The following is a 24019-nucleotide window of genomic DNA, read 5'->3' as shown; positions in this document are numbered from 1 at the left end:
CACAGAAAGCATATTTCTGCCTTTAGATGTCTGAGTTCAAATGTATATAGTAACAACCAAATCCAGCAGGTACTTAACAAAAAGTGGAGACCTGGCCTCCACAGTCACCGGACCTGAACCCAATCGAGATGGTTTGGGGTGAGCTGGACCACAGAGTGAAGGCAAAGGGGCCAACAAGTGCTAAAAACCTCTGGGAACTCCTTCAAGACTGTTGGAAAACCATTTCAGGGACGACCTCTTGAAGCTCATTAAAAGAATGCAAAGAGTGTGCAAAGCAGTAATCAGAGCAAAGGGAGGATATTTTTAAGAAACTAGAATATAAAACATGTTTTCAGTTATTTCACCTTTTTTGTTAAGTACATAACTTCACATGTGTTCATTCACAGTTTTGATGCTTTCAGTGAGAATCTACCAATGTGTCCAAAGTTTTGGCCTGTACTGTATATGACTACTGTGAGTCAAAAAGTATTATTCAGTCTATATAAAATCACAACTAACTCTAGGGATCTTAACAATAGATCAGAACACAAGGACTCAGTAGGTAAGGATGTGTAGGGTTGAACATGGGCAGTCAACAGGGTAGAATGTAGGATAGAAAGATGGTGGCCAGACAGGGGGGTGAACTAGGGAGAGAGGAGTCAAAAGAAGCAGCCTTGTAAATTGGAGCCACTGGGCAAGGTTAGGAAATTCTGTCACCACCCCTGTTTAATCTAAAAAGGGAGATGCTCGTTTAAGATGCTCACAACAGTGTACGGAGACGCAGCCCACACAGCAGCTCAGATCACCTAAATGCCCCCACCCCTAATATCGCCAAGGCAATTCTTATTAATTGCAAGAGTTCACAGGGTAACGTGTGGCAACACTGCTCCTGTCATGTCTGGGAAAACCATTTGAAAATGTAGACATTTACATTTACAGCATTTATCAGACGCTCTTATCCAGAGCGACTTAGAATCAGTAGTTACAGGGACAGTCTCCCTGGAGCAACTTAGGGTTAAGTGTCTTGCTCAGGGACACAATGGTAGTAAGTGGGACTCGAACCCGGGTTCTTCTGGTTCATAGGCGAGTGTGTTACCCACTAGGCTACTACCACCCAGACACAACTAGACATCTAAAGAATCTGCTCTCATGACCTGTTCTACTACCCACATGCGAAGTGAAATCAGGTAAATGGCTCGATATGATCTGAGGTCAGCTTACAGAGCTCAAATGTCACATCATTCAGTCTTCCTCAGGCAGTTCCAAAATGCACTTTTGACTAAGAGGATTGCTCACTAATGGTCAATGGTCACCTTTTTGCTAATATGATGAACTATTGCAAAAAAAAGGTGGTCCACTTGAGGTGTAGCCTGCTGTGCTCGTCAGAAATCAGACTAGAGCATCACTAAAAGCACAAGCAAAACGGACAGTCTGTGCGACATTCCAAGATAGCGTCAGTCAACGTCGCACCCCCGCTCACAGAGCATTCTTTCAGAAAGATGACATCAAGCATGGCACAAAACACACACACACACACACACACACACACACACACACACACACACACACACACACACACACACACACACACACACACACACATAGGGAGTGAGGAGACGAAGGAAGGAAAAATGTCAAGCGCTGGGCCATTCTTTCTAGGAGGTTTAGCTGGAAAACAAGAGGGCATTCATCTCCCAGAAGCCCTTTGGCCCTGGTCCGCTACATTCCACATCGGGCAGGGAAGATTCTCCAGCTGCTGAATCACGGATTCAAAAGTGGGTGGAAGTGGAGCTGGCATGCGTCTATCAGGAATATTCTCATTGTTCTTGTTGCTACACTAACAGACATGAACTATGAGGGATGCTACAAAATTAGTTTTAATTACATCCAATTTAAACTGGACACTGCTCAACTCACATTGTTTCATATTAATGTATTGATGAGGGATTTGTTCTTCCTCATAAACTCAAAACTCGATTAAGTCCAATTTTTAACCCAAAAAAAAAAATCCCCAAACCAGATTGCAATTTTTTTTAAGGGTGCAAATAACAGTGGAGGGCACTGTATAAATAATACAGTGGTAACCCCAGAACACTTGAATGTCACGATAATGAAATGACACTAAACGACCAACAGGAATTTAAGCAATGAAGTTGTTGAATCACATCATCATCGCCTCTAAAGCACTTCCCCTAACCGAAGGAATTTCGCGAACGGCAGGATATAAATCATGCAGGTGCTGTGCACTGTAATATAAGTACCTGCCAGATGATCTACAGTGCGTTATAAATGAGTTACGCAATTCAACTGCAATGGGGGTGGGTGGGCAAAAAGAAGGCCTTGGGGGCTGAGACAGAAGTGCTTATGCCGGCATGTGTGTGTGTAAGTGTGTGTGTCAGTGGCAGCACTCCCGATATCGATCAGGTCTGAAACAAATGCGCAAGAGTCTAAAAAGACTGCAGAGCACCCCGTTCCCCCCTCTCCTTCATTCAGCTCAGCAGAAAAAAAGGCAGAAGCGCAGCCTGACTTCACACCCACAATCTGCTGACCGGTGTTATGCATCAACACTAGAGGACAGCAAATTTACTGCTCCCGAGACAACTTGACCTCCTAATTTATTCTGCACGGACAGCGTGTCCAAGCTAAAGGTGAATTTCAAATATACTACACTAAGTAGAGGAGAAAGGAGAAAAATATTTTTTTTATTCTTTATTCATAAATGTCACATTTATGAATAAATGTCACATTTGTGACAGCTGTGGATCCACAATCTGTCCCTTTAAATGGTGCATTGTGAAAAACTTAATTCTTCAAAACCATTCAACAATTTCAAGAGAATGAAGTTTTGACTATGTGACTGTGTTGTGTTGTCTCTCAGAAATACTGGCCAGTAAGGGTGTTCGCTAGTGTCCTACTTCCTCATTCTGGACAATAAGCTGAAACATAATTAAAAATTCTTTATGTCCATCCTGAGCACCCATTTGACCATACAGTGGGGACAAAGCCCCATGCTTCGAGCGTAGGCAGTGGTTGGCCTTGCGGGTAAGGAAACGGACCCGTAATCAGAAGGTTGGTGGTTCCAGTCCCGAACCACCAAGGTGCCACTGAGCAAAGCACCACAAACTGCTCCCCAAGGTGCCTGTCGCTGTTCAGTAATGTGATGGGTTAATGCGGTGGGTTATCAGACGCCCTTATCCAGAGCAACTTATTTACAGGGACATTCCACCTGGAGCAACTTAGGGTTAAAAAAAAAAAAAAAAGTTAAATTAATTGTCACATGATACACAGCATACGGTGCATACAGTGAAATTTGTCCTCTGCATTTAACCCATCACCCTTGGTGAGCAGTGGGCAGCCATGACTGGCACCCAGGGAGCAGTGAGTTGGGACAGTGCTTTTGCTCAGCGGCACCTTGTCAGATCGGGATTCGAACCGGCAACCTTCTGATTACAGGGCCGCTTCCTTAACCGCTAGGCCACCACTGCCCCGGTTAAGTGTCAGGGACACAATGGTAGTAAGTGGGATTTGAACGTGGGTCTTATATTTCATAGCCGAGTGTTTTACCCACTAGGCTACTACCTCCCGTTTAAGGAGAGTGATTGAGAGAATATTTCGCTGTAAGGGTTAAAATCAGAGGACCCATTTCGTTGAGTCACCGTCTGCTGTGCTGTGTTTCATAATGACAATCACTTCACCCCCCAATAGTGCTGATCTTGAAAATTTACTTCATTATATTTTTAAGCGATGGAATTTTAGAAACAAACAAATAAATAAAACATTTAAAGCTTGCACAGAGTGCTCTAAATGCTCAGAGTTTGGTTGCGGAGCTGTGAAGGGGACACGCCTGCTGCAGAGCTCTGGATCATTAGTTTCACAGCTAGCCCAGCTTCTGGGGTTCAGGGACGAAGTCTGCCACTGCCCCACCCTGACTGGCTTTCATCTCTAAATGCGAAAGCAGAACAGCCACAAAACGTAGAGCATCAACTTCATTATAAGGTCTGTGATTGTCATTGTGATACACTGCAGCACAGCACATGGTGACACAACGAAATATGTCCTCTGCTTTTAACCCATCACTTTGGTGAGCAGTGGGCAGCCGTGACAGGCGCCCGGGGAGCAGTGTGTGGGGACGGTGCTTTGCTCCGTGGCACCTCAGTGACACCTTGGCGGACCGGGATTCGAACTGGCAACCTTCTGATTACGGGGCTGCTTCTTTACCTGCTAGGCCACCACTGCCCCACTCTTTAGGCATTTCAAGACTGGCCAATACACAGATAAGATATACTAAAAATAAATATTATCATTGTTATCATCACCAGTTTGACTACTAGCCAGTGTTAGTTGTCATTTAATACTAGGACAGATCCTTATTGAACTCTATGCAATGTTTAATTTATTTACTCTAGTCTACCATAAAACATTTAAATTAGATTTTAGAAGTGATTTATTGCATTGGGGCTGAATTGTGGCTCCGAGGATGTGAGTTCGAATCCCGACGCGAGATTCGAGAATCCCTTGTGAGTGTGGAGCTCTCCCCATGTTGGTGGTGGTTTCCTCGGGGTTCTCTGGTTTCCTCCCGCCATCCAACGGCATGTCCGCTAGGTAAATTGTTGACTCACTGTAGGGGTGTGTGTGTGTGAGCCCTGTTGTGAGTCCCCACCCTGCATCCATTGTCCCAGGGTGGGCTTCAGCAGCTGCGACCCTGAGTAACAGGACTAAGCGTTTAAGGAGAGTGACTGAGTGAGAGTATATTTCACTGTAAGGACGAATCATATCACTCACTCTGTACTGTGAAGGACCTGTCAATACAAAGCAATAACAGGTATCATCATATCGCCATATCATTATTACACACAGTGTGCATTTTCTATCTTTAACCCAGTTCCTGCATCAATTTAATCCTAACTAATGCATCCTACTGTTTGTGCGTCTGTACTATAGTACAAATAATAACAATAATACGTTGATTTTATTTATTTATGGATAAAATATGCTAATGTTTTTTTCCAGAAAAACCTTCTAGTCTACAAATGCCAGTCGTTCCTATGGAAATACCAATGAACAGGACACCGTTCCTCATTCCTCATTCCTCTCCTCTATCTCTATCACTGCACCTGTACCATACCAGCCTTCGCCGCAGGGTTTGGGTGGATTCACGGGTTAATTTATCACAGCTAGCCTCTGGGTGACAGAATTAACTCCCTTGGGTACTAAAACATGTACAGTGCACACATGCGCGCCTCACGCACACACACTAAATGTGCAGGACAGGCTCATTGAGAAGCAAATCGCAGGGTTAGTAGCTAAAGATTTAACCTATTTATTCCATTCAATAACCTATTTATAAATACACAAGTACAAAATAGATTTTTCAATTCAAAATAAGAGTCATATCATTAAACAAAAATGACATCATAGACTACAAGACAAGGTCAGCACGTTGACACTCTTTGGTAAAAAATAATGCAAAAGAGATGTTTCATGTGTGAAAACGGATCAATCCGAGAATCTCTGGTCACGTATATATAGAAGCTCAGTAGCAGATTGAAACAAATAGACTTGGGCCGGCTTTCCACTCAAACGCTCCTCAGGTAATAAATTGCCTGGCGTAATGCTGTGTTCCCTACTTCGTTTATGCAGAAGCAGGAGGTTGGGGTGGGGTGAAGGATGAAAGACTTTACGCTTCTCTGAGAGCCCACACACTGACGATTTATCTTGCCCAGCCAGAACCATTTTGTTCCTCGCAGAGCAGGGGCGTAGAGGTTGTGGTCAATATTTTACTTTGAACTGACTCCCAATTCACGGGTGCAATACATCCAACTGAAAGTAAAAAAGCCATATTTCATAAAGTAATGCCTGTGCCTGTATCCAAGTGGGCAGGTTTTTCCTCTTTTTGTAATGCTGGTTTTATAATAGAGCAAAACCCAAATGAATAAGTGGCGAAGGTAGCATATAAAATCATGTGATATGGTTGACATCTCAGATATAACAACAAAAGAGGGACAGTCTCTCAGAAGAATGGTGTCCATCCATCCAGTAGAGGAACAGAATCTCTCACATCTTCCAAATATGCTTTGCGTCGATCTAATGCCGTTGGCAACGAATAAAAATCAGCCAAATGTGATTTGAAACATTTTCTGTCAGTAGAATACTACTTATAAAAGTAAGTAATTTGTTTCTAAGGACCATTGTTAGGTTCATTGAACACTACGCCAGCAGGAAATTACACCAACTCACCCTATTACACTGGGCTACCCTACACTTTTCATAAAAAGCTTATAATAGCAACACATTTAAAACACAATCCTTTACCATCCATACACATTATGCACTAATAAATTCTCTTATTATATAATTTGTAGTGACAAGCAATCACAGGTATGAGTTTCTTCTGTTTTTACAATTGTTTGAGTGTGGTGCGTCCAATGAGATCTGAGAAACGAGCCAATCTGATTATAAAAGACCACCCAGTGTTGAATGGGGACAGTTGATTGGGCACTAGTAGCCTAGTGGGTAACACACTCGCCTATGAACCAGAAGACCCAGGTTCAAATCCAACTTACTACCATTGTGTCCCTGAGCAAGACACTTAACCCTAAGTTGCTTCAGGGGGGACTGTCCCTGTAACTACTGATTGTAAGTCGCTCTGGATAAGGACGTCTCACAAATGCCGTAAATGTGAAGCCCATCAAATTCATATTGAAGAGGCCCTGTGCTATTAATTGAAGCAGTTAGGATAAGATCTACTATGTCCTCGGGTGTTAACCTCATCTGTCTTTGTGCTTGCATTAGTATTACATTTCAGCCAGAGGAACACCCGGTGATTGCCGGCTTACGGGGTCGTCCTGTCTCGCAGGTGCGTGTCATTAGAAAAACCACCCTCTGACGGGAGCATCAGGCCTCCACTGTGGCATCCTCTGTGCGGACAGAAAGCGCCGGTGACGCAGTCATCCACTCTGCACTTAAGGGCTACAGTGGCTGATGAGGTCACGCACGCCAGCGAAGATCCACAATGAGTCAAAGCCACACTTAGGGTCAACAAAATGCTAATTATGCGATTAAGCGGCTTCTCACCCCAGTCATCTGTCAGAGCACGAAACTCCAAGGAAGTTGGTAGTGTAACGCACCGGTGGCGCGAACTGCGTGGTGAGAGTCCTCAGGACGTGACAGATCATTCTCCTTCTCGACATGATGAGACAGAATTTAGTGCAAGGCTGGGTGTGACGTGGCACCTGACTTGCCAATATGATATTTCCCTCCGGGTTGGTTCAAATTGCCAGTGTTTGCTCCCAAAATGCCAAAACAACGCAAAAAAAAAATACAGTCATGGCCAAAATTGTTGGCACCCCTGAAATTTTCCCAGAAAATCGAGTATTTCTCACAGAAACGTTTACGTGTAACACGTGTTTATTCCCTATGTGTGTATTGGAACAAAAAAGCAAATTTTTACACAATGTTTCGCAAAAATGGGCTGGACAAAATTATTGGCCCCCTTTCAAAATTGTGGATATAAAAAAAAAAAAAAAAAAAAAAGATTGTTTCAAGCATGCGATGCTCCTTTAAACTCAATAAAAATCCCAGCTGAAAGCAGAAGTTCACTTGGCCTTTGCATTGCGTGCATGGACAACAGAAAGAGGAAAAGAGAGCTGTGTGAGGACCAGAGAAACAAAATTGTGGAAAAAGATCAACAATCTCCAGATCTATGGAGATCTCCGCAACGTTATCAAGACGTTTGCAACCCACGGCACTGTAGCTAATCTCTCTGGCGTGGACGGAAGAGAAAAATTGATGAAAGGTTGCAACGCAGGATAGTCCGGATGGGGGATGAGCCGCCCCAAACAAGTTCCAAAGAAATTCAAGCTGTCCTGCCGGCTCTGGGAGCATCAGTGTCAGCGCGAACCATCCGCCCACGTTTAAATGAAATGAAACGCTACGGCAGGAGACCCAGGAGGACCCCGCTGCTGACACAGAGACATCAAAAAAGCAAGACTACAGTTTGCCAAAATGTACTTGAGTAAGCCAAAATCCTTCTGGGAAAAAGTCTTGTGGACAGATGAGGCCAAGATAGAGCGTTTTGGTAAAGCACATCAGTCTACCGTGTACCGAAAACGGAATGAGGCCGACAAAGAAAAGAACACAGTACCTGCGGTCAAACATGGTGGCGGTTCGATGATGTTTTGCTGCATCTGGCACTGGGTGCCTTGACTGGTAATCCTCAGATTTCATGGTGCCTTGCAAACAAAGGACTTTGGGTTGCACTGTAGGGCCCAGGTTTGCGTTTGAGATCCTGGGTCTTCCAGCAGGACAATGACCCCAAACATACTTCAAAAAGCACCGAGAAATGGATGGCAACAAAGCGCTGGAGGCTTCTGGAGTGGCCATCAAGGAGCCCAGATCTAAATCCCTGTGGAGAGATCTTAAAATTGCTGTTGGGAAATGGCGCCCTTCCAATATGAGAGACCTGGCGCAGTTTGCAAAAGAGGAGTGGTCCAAAATTCCGGGTGAGAGGTGTAAGAAGCTTATTGATGGTTATAGGATGCAACTGGTTACAGTTAAGGGTGTGCAACCAAATATTAAGTTAAGTGTTAATTTTGTCCAGCCCATTTTTGGAGTTTTGTGAGATATTATGTCAAATTTGGGAAAATTTCAGGGGTGCCAACAATTTTTTGTCCATGACTGTCTATATTCCATTTTATACAACGAAAGGTTGTAGAGAAGAGACGTTTCTGAGAACAATGACTCAAGATGATGTGTTCTTGCATTCAGGTGCTGTGCTGATGGCAAATAACAGGGTGGTTAAACATTCGGAGCATAGCCTGCTTGCGTAAGCGAGCGCTCCGGCTCCTTCCGCCAATGCTCACATTCTCCCTGAGCCAAGAAATGTCAGGGTCCCAACTGCATTTCAATCAAAAGCACCGTGGCCAGAACTGACTACTAGCTATGATGTTCTTTTGTTGCTTTATTTTTTTACTGTACAAGGTGGTGGTTGCCTAGTGGGTTAGACTCTCACCTATCAACCAGCACCTTCAAACCCCACTTTCTACCATTGTGTCCCCGAGCAAGTCTCCAGGCGGACTGTCTGCATGCCGCTGTGGATAAGGGCGTCTGATAAATGGCGTAATGCGTAAATGCGTGTTTAAAAAGGTGACACATCATTATCTGTTCCAACTAGTTAACACAGCGCCCTGCGGTCTTAATAAAATGTGCCTGACATGCTTTGGTCAAATTAACACCGTGATCAAGCACGGTTCTCACCCTGATCTGACACACACACCGCAACACATGCCCCATCGCAGTATGCAGGAGGAGGGCGGGGGTGAAACGTCAGTTCTAGCCTCCCATGTAACCATACGAACGAATCGGTTACAAAAAGTGACAATAAAAAAAGCTACTGAATGAGCTCTTTAAAGGTCTGCTCATGTGGCTGTACCCTCACAAACAGGGTCAGTAATAGCATTCTACGACCGCAAAAAAAAAAAAAAGAAACTGTTCGAAACGGCACTCAAAGTACTGCCAGCGCCACCACTGCTTACTGCATCAGTTCAAAACCGGCCAATCTGGTGACAAGTTTCTCCTGCACTAATTTACTTAGACAAATCCCAATATCACGCAGCCCTCTTCAGTTTTAAACACCTTCTTTTTAACTCTTCCATTCTGTTATAGCTTTAGCCGAATGGCCGGAGGAGCGCTCTCTCGTCTCATCAGCAAGTGCTGAAAAGGAGGGTACGCACACATACAGGGTTCGACGGCTGTAAAATGAAAACTAAACTGGATCCGCTCAGCTCTTCTGTTCTCGGATCTGAGGCAGGCACTGTGAGCACAGTCAAAATCCAAACGTCAATTCTGTAATTGGACATAAGCAGCAAAGTAGAGGCTTTATCATGTTGCCATAATTAGATTTCCCACAGCAAGTGGAAAGTTGTCACTTCAGAAGAATTGTCCGACGACACAGACCCTCATTATGCTCTTCGCTCGCAACGGTTACCTGGAAAACTGTTTCATTCCGGCCTCATCCTCACACACAACTGCACTAAATTAGCATTTGAAAAATGTGACCTTCAGAGGCCACTGTTATCGTCCGGTCCCACGCCAGGCGGTACCAGCTAGAACTGTGCAACCGCTCGGCATTCGGAGGAGCTGAGCAAAAAAAAAAAAAAAAAAAAAAAAAAAAAAATTTAATTCCTTGCTAGCTCTCCTCCCACTATCTGGGAGCCTCTTTACAGATCGGAATTCATCATCTTTGCCAAAAAAAAAAAAAAAAAAAAAAAAAAACCCTCTGTTCTTTTTTTTTTTTTTTTTTTTTTGTTCCACTGCCTGGCAATGACAGCCTCCTTTTAGAAATGTAGAGCAGAGCAGGAGAGCAAAAGGAACCTCTCTGGCGGCCTCCAGCTATCGCGGCCTGAAAGGCCTACGCCGGCTTTGTTACTACGCCCTGAATTGTGCTTTCCAGTGAAACACAAATCACGGCATAAGGCCCCCAAATGAACCTAAGCTCAGCCACGGGGGCGACATGGCCGCATAACGTCACTCAGGCACGCACTACGGCATCAGGTGACCCGGAGTGGAAAAGAACCTCTAACTTGACCCGGCCTGTAGGTTTTAGAGCGTAAATATGTGGCCTTTTCTAAAGGTGCGAAGTGGGGCTGGTGGTCGGGTGATCAACGCCCTCGCATGTTCCAGCAGCAGCAGCAGCGCCTCAACATAAGACTGCTTTGCGAGGCTAAAGTCCAGCGTTGGCTCAATCCCATTTTTTCCCCCGTAACAGCAACTTCTAAAATGCTATTTATTCAGAGGAAAGGTGCAAAGCCGCACTTCCACTTAGCACTGGTTCGCTTCTGCTGAGCGTTCTGAAGCGCACCTGACTGATGAGCCCTGTGGGTGGGAAGGGGGGGGGACTCGGTCTTTACACCCGGACGTTACCAAAAATGTCTGCGCTCTGCACACCTCACGACTGCGAAGGCGGACACACAGCTGGTTATAAAGTCAGTAGGAATTTTTCATTCGGGTTCAACTGATTTTATTTTACATTTACGGCATTTACCAGACGCCCTTATCCAGAGCGACTTACAATCATTAGTTACAGGGACAGTCCCCCCCCGGGAGACACTTAGGGTTAAGTGTCTTGCTCAGGGACACAATGGTAGTAAGTGGGATTTGAACCTGGTTCTTCTAGTTCATAGGCGAGTGTGTTACCCACTAGGCTACTACCACCCCTTTTTTTATGAGCTATAAAATATTTTGAGCTATAATATTGAGCTATAAAATATTGAGTTATAAATATTTTATGAGCTAATTGGTGTAATAATAGTTTTTTTTTTTTTTTTTTGGTTGGTTATTGGTCAGTTTTTCCGTGACCTTTTCACAGCTAGACAGGAGAGATACAACAATAGAAAAAAAATAGAGGCCACAGAGCATTAGCCAATCAGCGGTTAGTATAGGCCTAGTGGGTTAGACACCACAAAGCCACCGGTTCAAACCCCACTTAACCCTGAGTGTCTCCGGAGGTGGGACTGTCCCTGTGACTACAGTAAGCCACTCTGGATAAAGGCGTCTGGTAAATGCTGTAAATGTAAATTACGAGACTGAGCAGGTCTTTGGCTGCCCCAAAACTTATTTCTTCAAGTTTTGGAACAAATGTAGCTGTTTTAGAACGTCTTACACGTTCCTAATATCCTACAGCCCTCTCTGCGGTAAACGTCCCACTTCCGTAGGGGCTGCACCGTGCCCGTTCGAAAACAGGAATTCGCCTCCCCGTCTTCCGGATTGGCGGCCCTTGTCTGTAATCAGCCAGTGAGATGAATTCAATTCAATTCAATTTCATTCACACGCGGCTTCAATTAACAAGAGAAGCGCGCTGAAAAGCCGCTTTGCGATGAACCCGAGCCTGAACCACATGGTGCGCCTGGCGAGTGAGCGCGGCCTTTCCGACTTACAACAGCGCGCGGCACGTGCCTGCAGAAAGGGGGCCGAATAAGCGGATTTGCATAGCCTGGTTCAAAGCCCACCAGTCCCGCCCGCCTTCAGACTAATCACGTAGCGTGAGAGGTCCCACTTCCACAGACCCGTGACTGGTAGGAAGTCATTATGCAAGAATTAATCCAGTTATGTCAGTGAACATTGGCTGGGGTGTAGTGACCACAGATGGAGGTTTTTTTTTTTTTTTTTTTCCATCATGGACAGCGAAAGCCCCCACCGGCTGAGCTAGATGGGCGAGACTCTGCGTGTTACAGAGGATCCGGTGAGTTCATTATGAAAAGAGCTTCGACCTTCAACGGCAGTGCTCCACTGCCGCACGGGGACAGACGAAAAAGCCATCATTTAATAAAGATGACAGGCAAGGGTGAGAATGGCAATGTCATCCCTTCAGCAGACGAGCGAGAAAGACAGGCCAGGATGCATTTAGCCACTCGACACATCCCCAAATAAAATAAAATGAAGTAAAGGCTCTTTCAGCCATGAGTCAGCACTTGGGCCCTGGGCTTGAGGCCAGCCTCTATAAGTCAGCACTGGCCCGTCCCGTGACCCTGCAGTGCCGCTCGTCCTGCCAGGACTCACGCCGAATGATGATCAGACGCGCCATCGCCATGCGCAGAGCAAGCATGGCCAATAGCAGATGGACGTGTGGACAGATGGATGGATGGATTAAGAGGTCTCTCCATACCATATCAGATCAAGGCTTGGGTGGAGGAAAGAACATTCACAATTGGTAGCAGTTCATTCCAGGTTCAAAATTGCTCAGATTAGTTCTGTGTGGTATAAAACACGTCTACTTGCAGCACAACGTATTGTTTTTGGAAAATGGACGAGAGCACAGAGTGCATGGAGGAGCAGCTTGATGAAAAGAGTGGTGCAACGTTGATAACCTGACCCGAGTAAAGTTCGCATTGAGTTCTGTATTCGACTGACATTCACAGATCTCCGTTGTATTTTCTCTTGCTCATTAAACAAAAACCTCAACAGTTTTGATACCGCCGCACTTCCGGTTTAAGGTGCTCGCTGCGCTTCTGGTGGTATGTTTCGAAAGGAAAGACAGGGAATGATTCAATTTACATTAATATAGTACCTTCCACCTTGGGGTCAAACTACATGTGTAAATCCGTGTACATCATGCACATTTCACACTTGTGATAATAGGGTAAGGGTTAGCTTTGGGGTTTTATTAAAAACATTTGCATGCTGTCAAAAGTGAGGCGAGTAGAAGAGTGGCTGGATTATTTTCACAATTTTTCAGATGCAGCACATGAAAAACCAACGTGTGTGTGTGTGTGTGTGTGTGTGTGTAAGTGCACAGATTTCTAGGTTTTTGTTGAACGAGTAAGAGAAAATCCAGCAAAGTTCTATGAATGTATGTCGAATACAGAACTCGCTTCATACTTTACTGAAGTAAAGAGCTTAATGGGAGAGATGTTGAAATTTTATATTTTTTCTATAATTACACATTTGCACAATTAATTTCACAGCTACTTTGAAATGTGTAAAAACTTTATTATATAACCTCCTTCAAATTATATACAGCAATATATACAGTCTACCATCAATTTATACCGCAATATGAATTTTATGCCATATCGCACAGCCCTAGTTCAGATCTAAAAAATATGTGACCAAAAGGTGGAAAGCAGGTTCACGCATAGGATATTATAATTAATCCTAATCCTAAATTAGGGATGGGTGACATAGCCAAAACATTTCATCTGGTTTTCCCTTTAGAATACTAGTGTAAGCTTTCTTACAGACTAGTGATGTTTGCTATAAAGGAAACAACACATATAGACAAATAGAACCTGGAACTGACCTTTTCAGTTAACACATGGGTCACTGTTTACATTTCATACATTGTATGTGGGCGTAGCTCAAATATCCCCTTCCTGACTAAAACCGCGCAATGGCCGATAGCAGGTCCGATACTAACGACGTTCAATCAGAACAAGATCTAGCGAGTTACGGGTAAAACTATCGGAAGACGGAGGGTCTGATGGATATACTTAATATTTCAGCAAATCCCAACCCCCCAGAACAATAAACGCCACTTGAGGAACACATGGTCTAATGACTAAGAGATGACAATTATTCACCCCTCAGAAGCTTTTTTTTTTTTTTTTTTTTTGGTTTTAGAGGCACAAGCGTTACAAAAATCTTCTGATTGCTTTGACAGAGAAAATGAGTCTTTGGCTTTGTTAAATACTCCAAGAGGTCACACACAGAGCTGTCTTGTGGGCAATGTGAGGGTAATGTAAATTCAATCAGAATTGTTACAAAAGTTCTACGGATTTGTTTCACTAGCATTGAACATTAAAAGGGCGGTAATGAAAGCATTTTAATCACTGAATTAATAGCAGTATTTAGTGTAACAGTACAATTCATTAGAGTAAATTTGAAAAAAATATTAATGAAGCTTGCTAAGCAAGGTGTACAATTATATATGAAATGAATGAATCACGATTCTTAAAACTACAGCTTCCCATGATGCATATTTAAAACAACACAAGAGACAAGTGTGCGGAAAGAGGCTAAGACAGGGAGTGACAGGGAGATGATCTGATCCATTTTTATCTTCTCTAAAAAAAAAAAGATTCTGAGAGTAATTGAAATGGAAATACCATTTAGTGCAAATTACTTTGCATTTTTTAAGTAGTTCCGTTGGGCAATCTGTCAAATTTCCAACAAATCAAACAATTCCAACACAAAGAGCAACATACTGTAAACTCACAGGCTTTATATTAGCACTAAAAATCATCACTGCCCTTTGCCAAAGTAGCTACTGCTCCATTATTGATACTCTAATTGTAAGTAAGTATTGATACTCTGATTATTCAGAAATAATCAATTGATCTCTCCCAAATCCAACCCTGAGGGCACCAGGACTACTGCCTGAGAGAGGCCGGACACATAAACCTCCCAAATGCCGTTTAGAAGACAGATAGAAAGAAACATCAAGAACGACACTTTTCCAAGTGTCTCTTCCTGCAATTCCAAAGTGCTGTGTTCTAAAAGGACATTTGCATGCCTTAAATATTTTAGCAGTTTGGACACTTGATACATTGCCCTGACAGCTCACCCTGCACCAATATTTAACCCCTTCTGTACCTGAGCAAAATGGCAGGGCCTGGGTGGGATGGGGCGGAGAGAAACACCGGTGCCTCTTCCCTCATCCCTGTGTTATCTGTGGAGCAGCTCAGAGCCATGAGCCGTCAGAAGCATCAATATGTTCGGGGGAACGTGCTGATTCAACAGTCCTCTACCTCGGAGTACCATAATTCACCAGCGGCCAGCTTATCGGTGGATGCAGAAATGACAAAAGGCTTAACAACTGATGTGTTGCAATACTCAGAATGTGGTGAGCCTCCAAACGCAGAGCAGAGAATTACTGTACTCTTCAGCAAAAAAAAGAAAAGAAAAAAAGAAGGGAACTTAAAAAAAAAAGAGAATCCGGATTCACATGTTCATTCACTTACAATTCAAAATAAACTAGCCTCATCTTGACTTCAGCTGCAAATCTAATATTTGTCTTTTTGGCTAAAGTAACATAAAAATCATGTATTATGCACCCAGAGGATTTGCTGCGCAGCGAGCACTTTGTTATTTTAAGGTAGGATACGTTTTGAATGTAATATATGCTATATTCAGTGTTGTATTTTGTATTGATATAATGAGAATAAAGACTGTTATAATTATTATTGTTGTTGCATTTTTATAACTGTAACAATATTTCTTCTGCCATTTTATTAAAATGTATTAGCATTTTTTCACACTTATTAACACAAGTTCTCACATCTTGATTTATTTAGAATAGTCTTAGATGTATTAAAAAAAATAATAAATCATTTTGTATGTTAAATCAATGCAAGGTACCCCAGTTCTGCCTTCACACCTCTCTCTCTAAATCAAAAATCTGCAACACAACCAGTCAGATATCGAGCAGGACCCCACAAATACACACTCAAATCGGGGTCAAAGGTGAAGGTTCACCGATCCCGAGTAAACAGCCCAGAGCGGCACGTGAACGGTGATCAATGAGGGGAACCAGGACTTAGCAGAACTTTGACAGAAACGTTTTTTTTTTTTAACACAAAATGTAGTAAAATTCATCAATTTATATCGACTTTGAATTGTGCTCCGTGCTAACATGTCGACCCATTAGCGTTGCAATGTCGATAACGGCGACGTGACTGTAGTTCTGCACAGAGGAAGTTGCGCGCCTTTATTTTATTTGTTTGGACAAGGCGTAGGTCTCGCACACGAATCCCAAGAAGTTCGGTCCTGGTTCGTTTTTTTTTTTTCTAAGATAGACTGGACGCATTTCCGCCCAACCTGGCAACACGCTTCGCGACCGCAGCCTTTATGTAGCGGCTGCCGATCATTAGACAGCACTTTTACCATTTCACATCACAATAATCCCCTCGTGGGCAGCACGGGTCCTAAACCATCGCTGTTGTGAATAAAAACCCGGTTTAAAAAACGCTAAATATATACACAGCGATCGCGTAGTGGCATCCCACCCCGCCACCGACAGACTTCTCGGCATGCATCGTGTCAGATGCCTCGGGATTGAGGAGAAAAGAAAAGCCCACGCCGATTGATCTTTAGTCCGATATAAATGTTACAATCAGTATCCTACCGGAGACCCGAAAAGGTGGAGCGCCGCACACCGGAACCTACCTTCGGCTTGTACAGCCACTTTCGGAAGCGATTCATCCTTAGGTGCCCCTCCTTTGTCACCGATGCCCAGCTTTACCTGCAGAATATATATAAAAAAACTCGCTAACTGGCTAGCCTGCTGCTACCGCCGCCGCTGCAGGGATGGGTAGGAAAACGCGGCAGGCTGCGAGCGCTTGAACCCGGCGCGGAGAGGCGGAGGCTGGGTCTTCTTCGGCGGCTCTACAGCGGCGGCAGCGCCCGGCGCTCGGGACCGCGGAGGGCGGGCATTGTCGTCTGCTGCTCGCGGCGCTGCTCGCTGTACAAATCCGACGGGCCAGACGGGCTCGTCTGCGCGCTGACAGTCACGTTGACACAACATCGACGCCCACTTGGCCCGTACGGGCGTCACCGTTCTTGCGTCATCGCGTACGGCTGGGCGCGTTCGGCGGCGTCAGGGCGGGGAGTCGCGCGGAACGGGCAGCTGGCGCTGATCGCTGGTGCAGCACGACGCCATCAAAAATGGAAAAACATAAATGAAATATCGCGGTGCTATACTTTGGCAAAATGTATACGTTTTCAGTTTGTGAACAGTTATAGTGCGCCGCGCCCAGCAGAGGGCGTTTAATGGCTTTGACAGTCTTTTTCATTTCTATTGTTGTTAAAACATTTTGCAATGCCCTAATCAGAGCACGAGTCAAGAATTTTGTGTAAGACGACGGGTCGGAATGTGTGTATTTGATTCATTTGGCTTAGGGTTAGTGTGTTTATTTAATGCAACTTGGTTGACAACTATTATAAAAACAGGGCTAAAGTTTAGTCTATTTATACAAGTCGTCCTTGAGCAGGAGGATAAGAAAATATTTGCTTGAAAATGGACCTGGGAATGGAGTAGTGTATACCGTGATGAAACAAGGACACACCTGGGCTTCAAGACGATTCTTCTGTTTCATTTCTTCCAGAATTTGCTTTTCTTAGGGGGTTTAATACATTCTGGGATTCACCCTAGGAGACGAGAAGTCCAATGATTTTGATCTGATTTCTTTTAGACGGCATGTTCAGGACTGTCCAAAACAATTAGTATTTGCTTTCTATTTGTGATTAGATTCGTATACATCTATCCTCACGTGTGCCTTTATAGTCCCAGTGCCAGTCTGTTTTTCTGTTATCTTTTTTTTGCGATTGTTGACACCTTTACTAAGAATGAGAATATTTGACATGGTCAGTAGATGTTGAGATGACTGTAAGAACCGTCCAACAGGAATGAGCCTTCCAAAAACTGGAAAGTAATTTCACAATATTGCTAAATGGGGAAATTTGATTTCGCCCTGCCTTGACGCGGACCGGCGTGAACACGGCCAATCACGGCAGGTACGAAGAGTCGCGCTGTAACATGTCCATTTACAGCACAAGAAATGATCAAGTCCTTTCGTCTGAAACGTGTGTCCGTTTCATTTTTGTAGATTTAAGAATCATACACGTTCCACACACGTCTGCCATATAAACCTATTCGCCCACATCCTCTTATGTTTACTGTTGCCTAGCAACCAGGGGGCCCTCCGTTCACCCCGAGCCTGAAACGCGGAGCTTTCGACGATCAGTAAAGATGACAAAGTACGGGGAGATTGTGAGAGAAGCCGCCCGGCTTCTCGACGCGTTCCGGCCGGCCCAGCAGTCTGTGGAGAGCTTTTTAGAAACCGCCGCCGTGCGTTTGCAGGTACCGAACGGGATTTGGAACTCCCCTTTAATGCACCGATCGCACGTGTTCCAAATGGATTTGCCTTTCCAGGAGAAATGCAATGCGTTGCACCGCAAGTTCGTGTTGGACGTGGTGAGTGGATGCGCCGAGCACCAGAAGCTGCTGGACGTCGTGGTGGACGCGTTCTACGACCACGATGACAGGTGCTTGCTGAAGGCAGATCGGTCTCAGTTCTCCGGTGAGTCTGTGATAAATAACAAACATTCTCTGCGAGTCGTGAACTAACTGCTACATGTTTTTTTTTTTGGCCCTGCCCAGTCATTTGCTACATTGCTGTCTTCCTCCTGGATGATATTGGCATGGAGCGCTTCAGTAACATTGTCAGGTCGCTGGACGTTGCAAAGATGCATAAAGTAAGTAGGCGCCTCTTTACCATTCATGCCAAAACGTTTAGAAAACTTTGTGCCTCTGGTAAGTCTAATGTCTTATATAGGATGACAAAAATGTTATTTTGCTTTTGAATGTTTTTTTCCCCCACCAAGCTCACCCTGATTCTGTTTCATTGTTAGTTCCTCAGTTTCTTCTTCAACGTCACGAACCTCAGCACGTGGATCTTGGGATCTTGGAGTAACATTTATGACGCCGCCTATGTAGAAGCGAACTGGATCATTCCATTGCTCAGGCAAGCACCCTCACTTCAGGCCAGACACATAGACAGGCAATGAAAAGCTGTTTCATTTCCATGCTGCACAGCTTGCAGTTGTAGGTGGCATCCATGTGCAGTGGTGTCTAAAAGTAACTGAAGCCTTTTCATTTTTCTTTTCTTTTTTGTGTCTGTGAGTTCATGTAGGTCCACATAAATGAACTTGCACATTAAATAGTGCAATGTACTGACCACTAAATAAACTAAAGTTAAAGATATAAAAACTTCCATGTCGGTGCAAAATAACAAAATTATCCACTTGCTTCTTGGGCCTTCTTGCGTGCGCTGCTCTTTTGATGTCTTTGGTCAAGAGACTGTAAAATAGTACCACATTGTAAGGTTAAATGACAAGTCTGTTTCATTCATGCTTATTTTCAGAGAATTAATTAAACATCATTTAATCAATTTGTGCATTATCAAAGGTTTGTCATCTGGCTGCATGCGTCACACAACTGTGTGGATTGCTCACTTAACACCAGATCATTTTTTTGCATTGGTTCTGGCTCCAGATCTGAGTCACTTGTTCTGCGCAGTCTATGTCAGGACCTTTATGGACATTTCTTTCTACCAATAGGTGGTGCCCTAAGATCAAGGCCTTGTTGGACCAACTTGCCAGTGGAGCATCAAACGTGGGTGCTGCTAAAAAGCTCCCAGGGAAATGCACCAGGCCGCAGGAATTTACCCTGACCAAGCCGAAACCTCGCCCCCTGCCTCTTCCGGAGCCCATACCACTTCAACAGAAGCACCATCCGGTTAGACTGCTGTCAGTATTGCATGTTTATGTTGTAGCCACCCCACCATTCATCCATGTCCGGAAGGACGCTTCAAGTGAGACGTTTGAGGACGAGACTTTTGTTTTGGACAGTCTCCTGAACATGCTGTCTAAAAAAAAAAAAAATCCAATGTCCATTATTGATATTCCATCCAAAAAAATTTAAGTTTTACCAGATCAAAGTCATTGGACTTCCTGTCTCCTAGGTGAATCCCAGAATCTATAAACCCCCCAAAGAAAAGCAAACTCTGGAAGAAATGAAACGGAAGAATCGTCTTAAAGCCCAGGTGTGTCCTTGTTTCATCACGGTATACACTACTCCATTCCCAGGTCCATTTTCAAGCAAATATTTTTCTTATCCTCCTGCTCAAGGACGACTTGTATAAAGCAAACGCCCAGGGATTCAGGTGTGCCAACCCACAACCGTCAGAGAGAACCAAGGTATGATGAGCTCTTCTTGACTTCTTCTTGCCACTGCTTCCCTCTGAGACATCTCCTTTTTCAGAATGTCATCGCAGAGATCACTCAGGCTCGAGACTCGCAGCTTAAGTTTAATGCCGTCTTCACCTCTGGAATGCCAGCCACCCAGAGGGTATTGTGCGGAGCATGTGCAACGCCATTCATTTCAATTTACGCGAAACCTGGCCCGTTGAGAACCTCTGTGCGTCTTACACAGGTCAACAGCTTGCCCATCAGGCTGAACACAACAGCCATTCTGAAGCAAGGCGCGCTCTACCACCGGCAGATGGAGGAGGAAATTTCCAGGTACTGCTGGAGATTACAATACAAGTTTAGAGCCATTAAAAAATTGCTTTTTTTTTCTTTGAAAAGAACACAAACCAATGCAAAATTGGTTTGAATAAAAAAATAAATAACAATAAATAGTCATTGTGTTGGAAATAACGATTTAATCGAACCCAGATCTGCTGAAGCACTAGATACTGTGCTAGTGTGAATTTGGCCAGTTTTATTGCAGTGGTTTATGTAACTCTGTCAGTATGTAACTTAGTTAAAAAGTAGCACCAGGTTCTGAAGAAATGTTGTTTCGTTTACGATTTACTGTCTAATGTATATGTAGCTGAAATGACTATAAAGCTCAACTTGAACTTGAATGTATGCAGTTTCAAGAGGTGACTGCATACCTCAGGTTCTTATTTCTGGGCATGCATGAAATATAGATTTTTTGGCATGACAAAACAAAATCGTGTAAGGACGGCCACTCATCCCTGACCAGTTTGTATCTACCATACAATCCCGGCAGTTCATGGCAATAAAATATACAGGGTGGGCCATTTATAAGGATACACCTTAATAAAATGGGAATGGTTGGTGACATTGAACACATTTTATAAGTGGTCAGAAACTTGTAAATAACTCATGAAAGAATAAAGGTATGTTAAAACGAAGCACACCATTGTTTTTCTTGTGAAATTACCAATAAATTTGATGTGTCACATGACCCTCTTCCTATTGAAAAAACAAAAGTTGGATTCAAGATGGCCGACTTCAAAATGGCCACTATGGTCACCACCGTATCTTGAAAAGTTTGCCCCCTCACATATACTAATGTGCCACAAACAGGATGTTAATATCACCAACCATTCCCATTTTATTAAGGTGTATCCATATAAATGGCCAACCCTGTATACTGCTTCTATCCTTAACGAATGAGCTTCTCTCCAGTTGGATAAGTGTATTATTATCAGGCTGAGTGACCAGTCTGGTGACATATTGTACATGCAGATAATCGCCTAGTGCACTGGTGTGAGCTGGTAACAGGACCATTTTGCTATTGACCATAGCAGCTCTGGCGTCAGTGGGCTTCAACTGAGCTCGATTCTCTCTTTACATTCCCTGAACAATCATATACGGCACACTGGCGCTAGAAGAATTAGCCTCTTTCTCCTCTTCCCTCAGGATAGAACGTTTGGCTGAAGGAGCCTACGAGCCCTCCTCGTTCCTGCAATGGCAGAGGGAGATGAAGGAGAAGGACCTCCAGGAGGAGCTGGCCAAACTGGAGCGCTTGAGGCTGGAGGGCAAGATCAGCCACAAGGAGGCGATGCTGGCACAAGCCCGCATGGCCGAGCGCAACCGGCAGAGGGCGGTGTTTAAAAAGGAGGAGGTGCAGAGTGGCGCCAGTGCAGATAATACCTGCCGTGTCTGGCTCCGAATTTGCTGTGACCGTACCCTCTTCTTACCGTCCTAGACTGCCGAACTCATGAGGGAGTATGCAGAGAAGCGGCTGCAGGAAGAGAAGGAGCTGAGAAACCTGGTGCAGCAGGTGGCAGGAGGCCACAGGAACGCCAAGGCAGCCAGAGCCCAGCTGCAGGAGCTCAAGCAACGCATAGGTAAAACCAACCCAGTCTGAGTAAAAGCGGAGTAGGCAGTCGTCCACCGAATCCTCTCTGAATCTGGTTTGGCCGCTCGTGTCCCAAAGTGAGGGAGGTCTCACAGCAAAACCGGCAACTGTTGGCGAAGGCTTTGGAGGAGGCCCAGGCGGAGCTGAGCCGAAAATTTGAGCTCATCCTTCAGATCCGAGCCATAGAGTCGGTATCTCCCATCAGGCACAAGTTTGTTGATGTTACTGAGGTAAGAACAGAGGTTCTGTCTGAACACGCATGTCATACGACGTTTTCAGTTCTGTAGATGTGCATTTGTACGGCACTACAGAACCGCTGCATCGTTGCAACGGCGTCTCCTCTCCTTTCTCGTTCCCTGGCCATCAGACGGCAGGGCACCGTCTTCTCGATGAGATGTCTCTAGCAGAGTTATGGGAGCGCTTGGCCCGGCTGCAGGAAGCACAGCAGCAGGAGCAGCAGGGGAAAAGGGAGAGGATCTTGGAGGAGAGGCAGAGGCGCGAGGAGCTGCTGCTGGAACATCTGGACAACATCACCCTTCACAAGGAAGCTGTGAGGCAGGCGACAGCGCGTAGGTGGGACACGCTCGTCACCTTTATTCAAGTTGACATGGTTTTGGCATTTTAAGCGGGGATCAGTTCTGTCACAATTTGAGGTCACTTTCATAGAAAAAGCGTTGCAACATCTATAGTATATCAGCCACAATGTGGCTCAAGATCAAGTTCTATTAAAGAGATCTTTAAACATTTCTTACTGCGAGGCAGGCAAGAGGAGGAGGCGGCCAGGCCGGCGGGGCAGCAGCTGGTGCTGAAGGATGAGCGAGTTGCGGCCTTGCAGAGGAGGCTCGAGGAGAAGGAGCAGGAGATACAGCGGAGGAAGCAGAAAGAGAGGGACAGGGACACCAGGCGCCTTCACTCTGCCAAAACGGATCTTCCGAACTCGAGCCTCAGAAAGGTCTGAAAATAACGCCGTCACTTCATTCGCACTCTGATTGAAGGATTCTGTATTTTTTTTTTTTTTTTTACACGGGCGCGTGTAAAAATGGCCATGTCTCCTTTTATGAGCAGCAGACTTCGGAAGAGCAAGAGTGGCAGGAGATGGAGCGGAGTGTGGCCCGTCTCGTCCAGCTGAGGGAGACAAAAACCAACACAAGGCATTGAAGTATATTTCCTGACCGAGCAGGGATCTGGAGATGCTGGGAACACACTGCTCACTAAAATAAAAACAACTTTTTTGAGTTCATTCATTCATCTATTTTTAAACGAACACTTATGAAAAAGATGGTGAATGGTGCTTGCTTAGTAATTAGCATTGCCTGGAAACTGAATCAGTTTTTTTATTCCATCACTGGTCTAGATTTGGTCCTAGTGGTCAGATTGCTCCTATTTGCAAAAACAGCGAGGCTTTCTTACATTTCGTTCTCACATACTTTATATTTGCAGCATTTTCCAGGGCAGGTATTCAGAAATTCAGAACAGTAGAACAGTTATGACTTTAAAAGTCATACAAGCATTTAAATGGCAGCTTTAAAGCACAAAAACAAATAGCATGCACCCAAATACTAAAGCTGCAGCAAAATATGGATGTTAAAACCCCAGTTTCACTTAGTTTCATATATCCCACCATATCCCACCACCCATTATCACCACCTTCTATAGAGGGACCGTTTAGAGCCTTCGAACCAGCTGCATCACTGTCTGGTTTGGGAACGGCACCGTACTGGATCACAGGACCCTGCAGAGGACAGGACAGCTGAGAAGATCATCGGAGACTCTCTTCCCTCCATTATGGACACTTACCAAACACGCTGCATCAGGATAGCCACCAGCATTGTGAAGGACCCAAAACACCCCTCACATGCACTCTTCACCCTC

General features: G+C 44.5%; 2 protein-coding genes across 4 annotated transcripts in view; one reads left to right on the top strand and one right to left on the bottom strand.

The window, feature by feature from the left end:
* zfyve28 (zinc finger, FYVE domain containing 28) overlaps positions 1 to 17008 on the bottom strand; it is a 32090-nt gene extending 15082 nt beyond the window's left edge. For all 3 annotated transcript variants that reach the window (XM_029000571.1, XM_029000580.1, XM_029000590.1), the window contains exon 1: positions 16639 to 17008. In XM_029000571.1, the coding sequence (XP_028856404.1) occupies positions 16639 to 16674 (36 nt within the window). In that variant the 5' untranslated portion in view covers positions 16675 to 17008. The remainder of the gene's footprint in view (positions 1 to 16638) is intronic.
* Positions 17009 to 17635: 627 nt separating this feature from the next.
* On the top strand, positions 17636 to 23329 carry cfap99 (cilia and flagella associated protein 99). The gene is made up of 16 exons (XM_028987831.1): positions 17636 to 17985; positions 18159 to 18331; positions 18404 to 18551; positions 18632 to 18726; positions 18883 to 18995; positions 19591 to 19768; positions 19995 to 20075; positions 20161 to 20229; positions 20294 to 20380; positions 20465 to 20553; positions 21706 to 21910; positions 21995 to 22136; positions 22226 to 22377; positions 22515 to 22720; positions 22910 to 23099; positions 23213 to 23329. Exons 2-16 carry the CDS (start codon positions 18221 to 18223, stop codon positions 23303 to 23305), a joined length of 1959 nt encoding a protein of 652 aa, XP_028843664.1. The 5' UTR covers positions 17636 to 17985; positions 18159 to 18220; the 3' UTR covers positions 23306 to 23329.
* The last annotated feature ends 690 nt before the right edge of the window (positions 23330 to 24019 follow it).

This window comes from Denticeps clupeoides, chromosome 1 (genome assembly GCF_900700375.1).
Source record: "Denticeps clupeoides chromosome 1, fDenClu1.1, whole genome shotgun sequence".
NCBI classification, from domain to species: Eukaryota; Metazoa; Chordata; class Actinopteri; order Clupeiformes; family Denticipitidae; genus Denticeps; species Denticeps clupeoides.
This window is presented reverse-complemented; position numbering and strand designations above follow the sequence as displayed.

Bases quoted from the DNA above. Each gene is read 5' to 3' on its own strand.
- cfap99 (XM_028987831.1), top strand. From the start codon at position 18,221: ATGACAAAGTACGGGGAGATTGTGAGAGAAGCCGCCCGGCTTCTCGAC. The intron at 19,769-19,994 runs GTTAGACTGCTG...CCTGTCTCCTAG, and splicing joins TTCAACAGAAGCACCATCCG to GTGAATCCCAGAATCTATAA. The intron at 21,911-21,994 runs GTGCAGAGTGGC...TTACCGTCCTAG, and splicing joins CGGTGTTTAAAAAGGAGGAG to ACTGCCGAACTCATGAGGGA.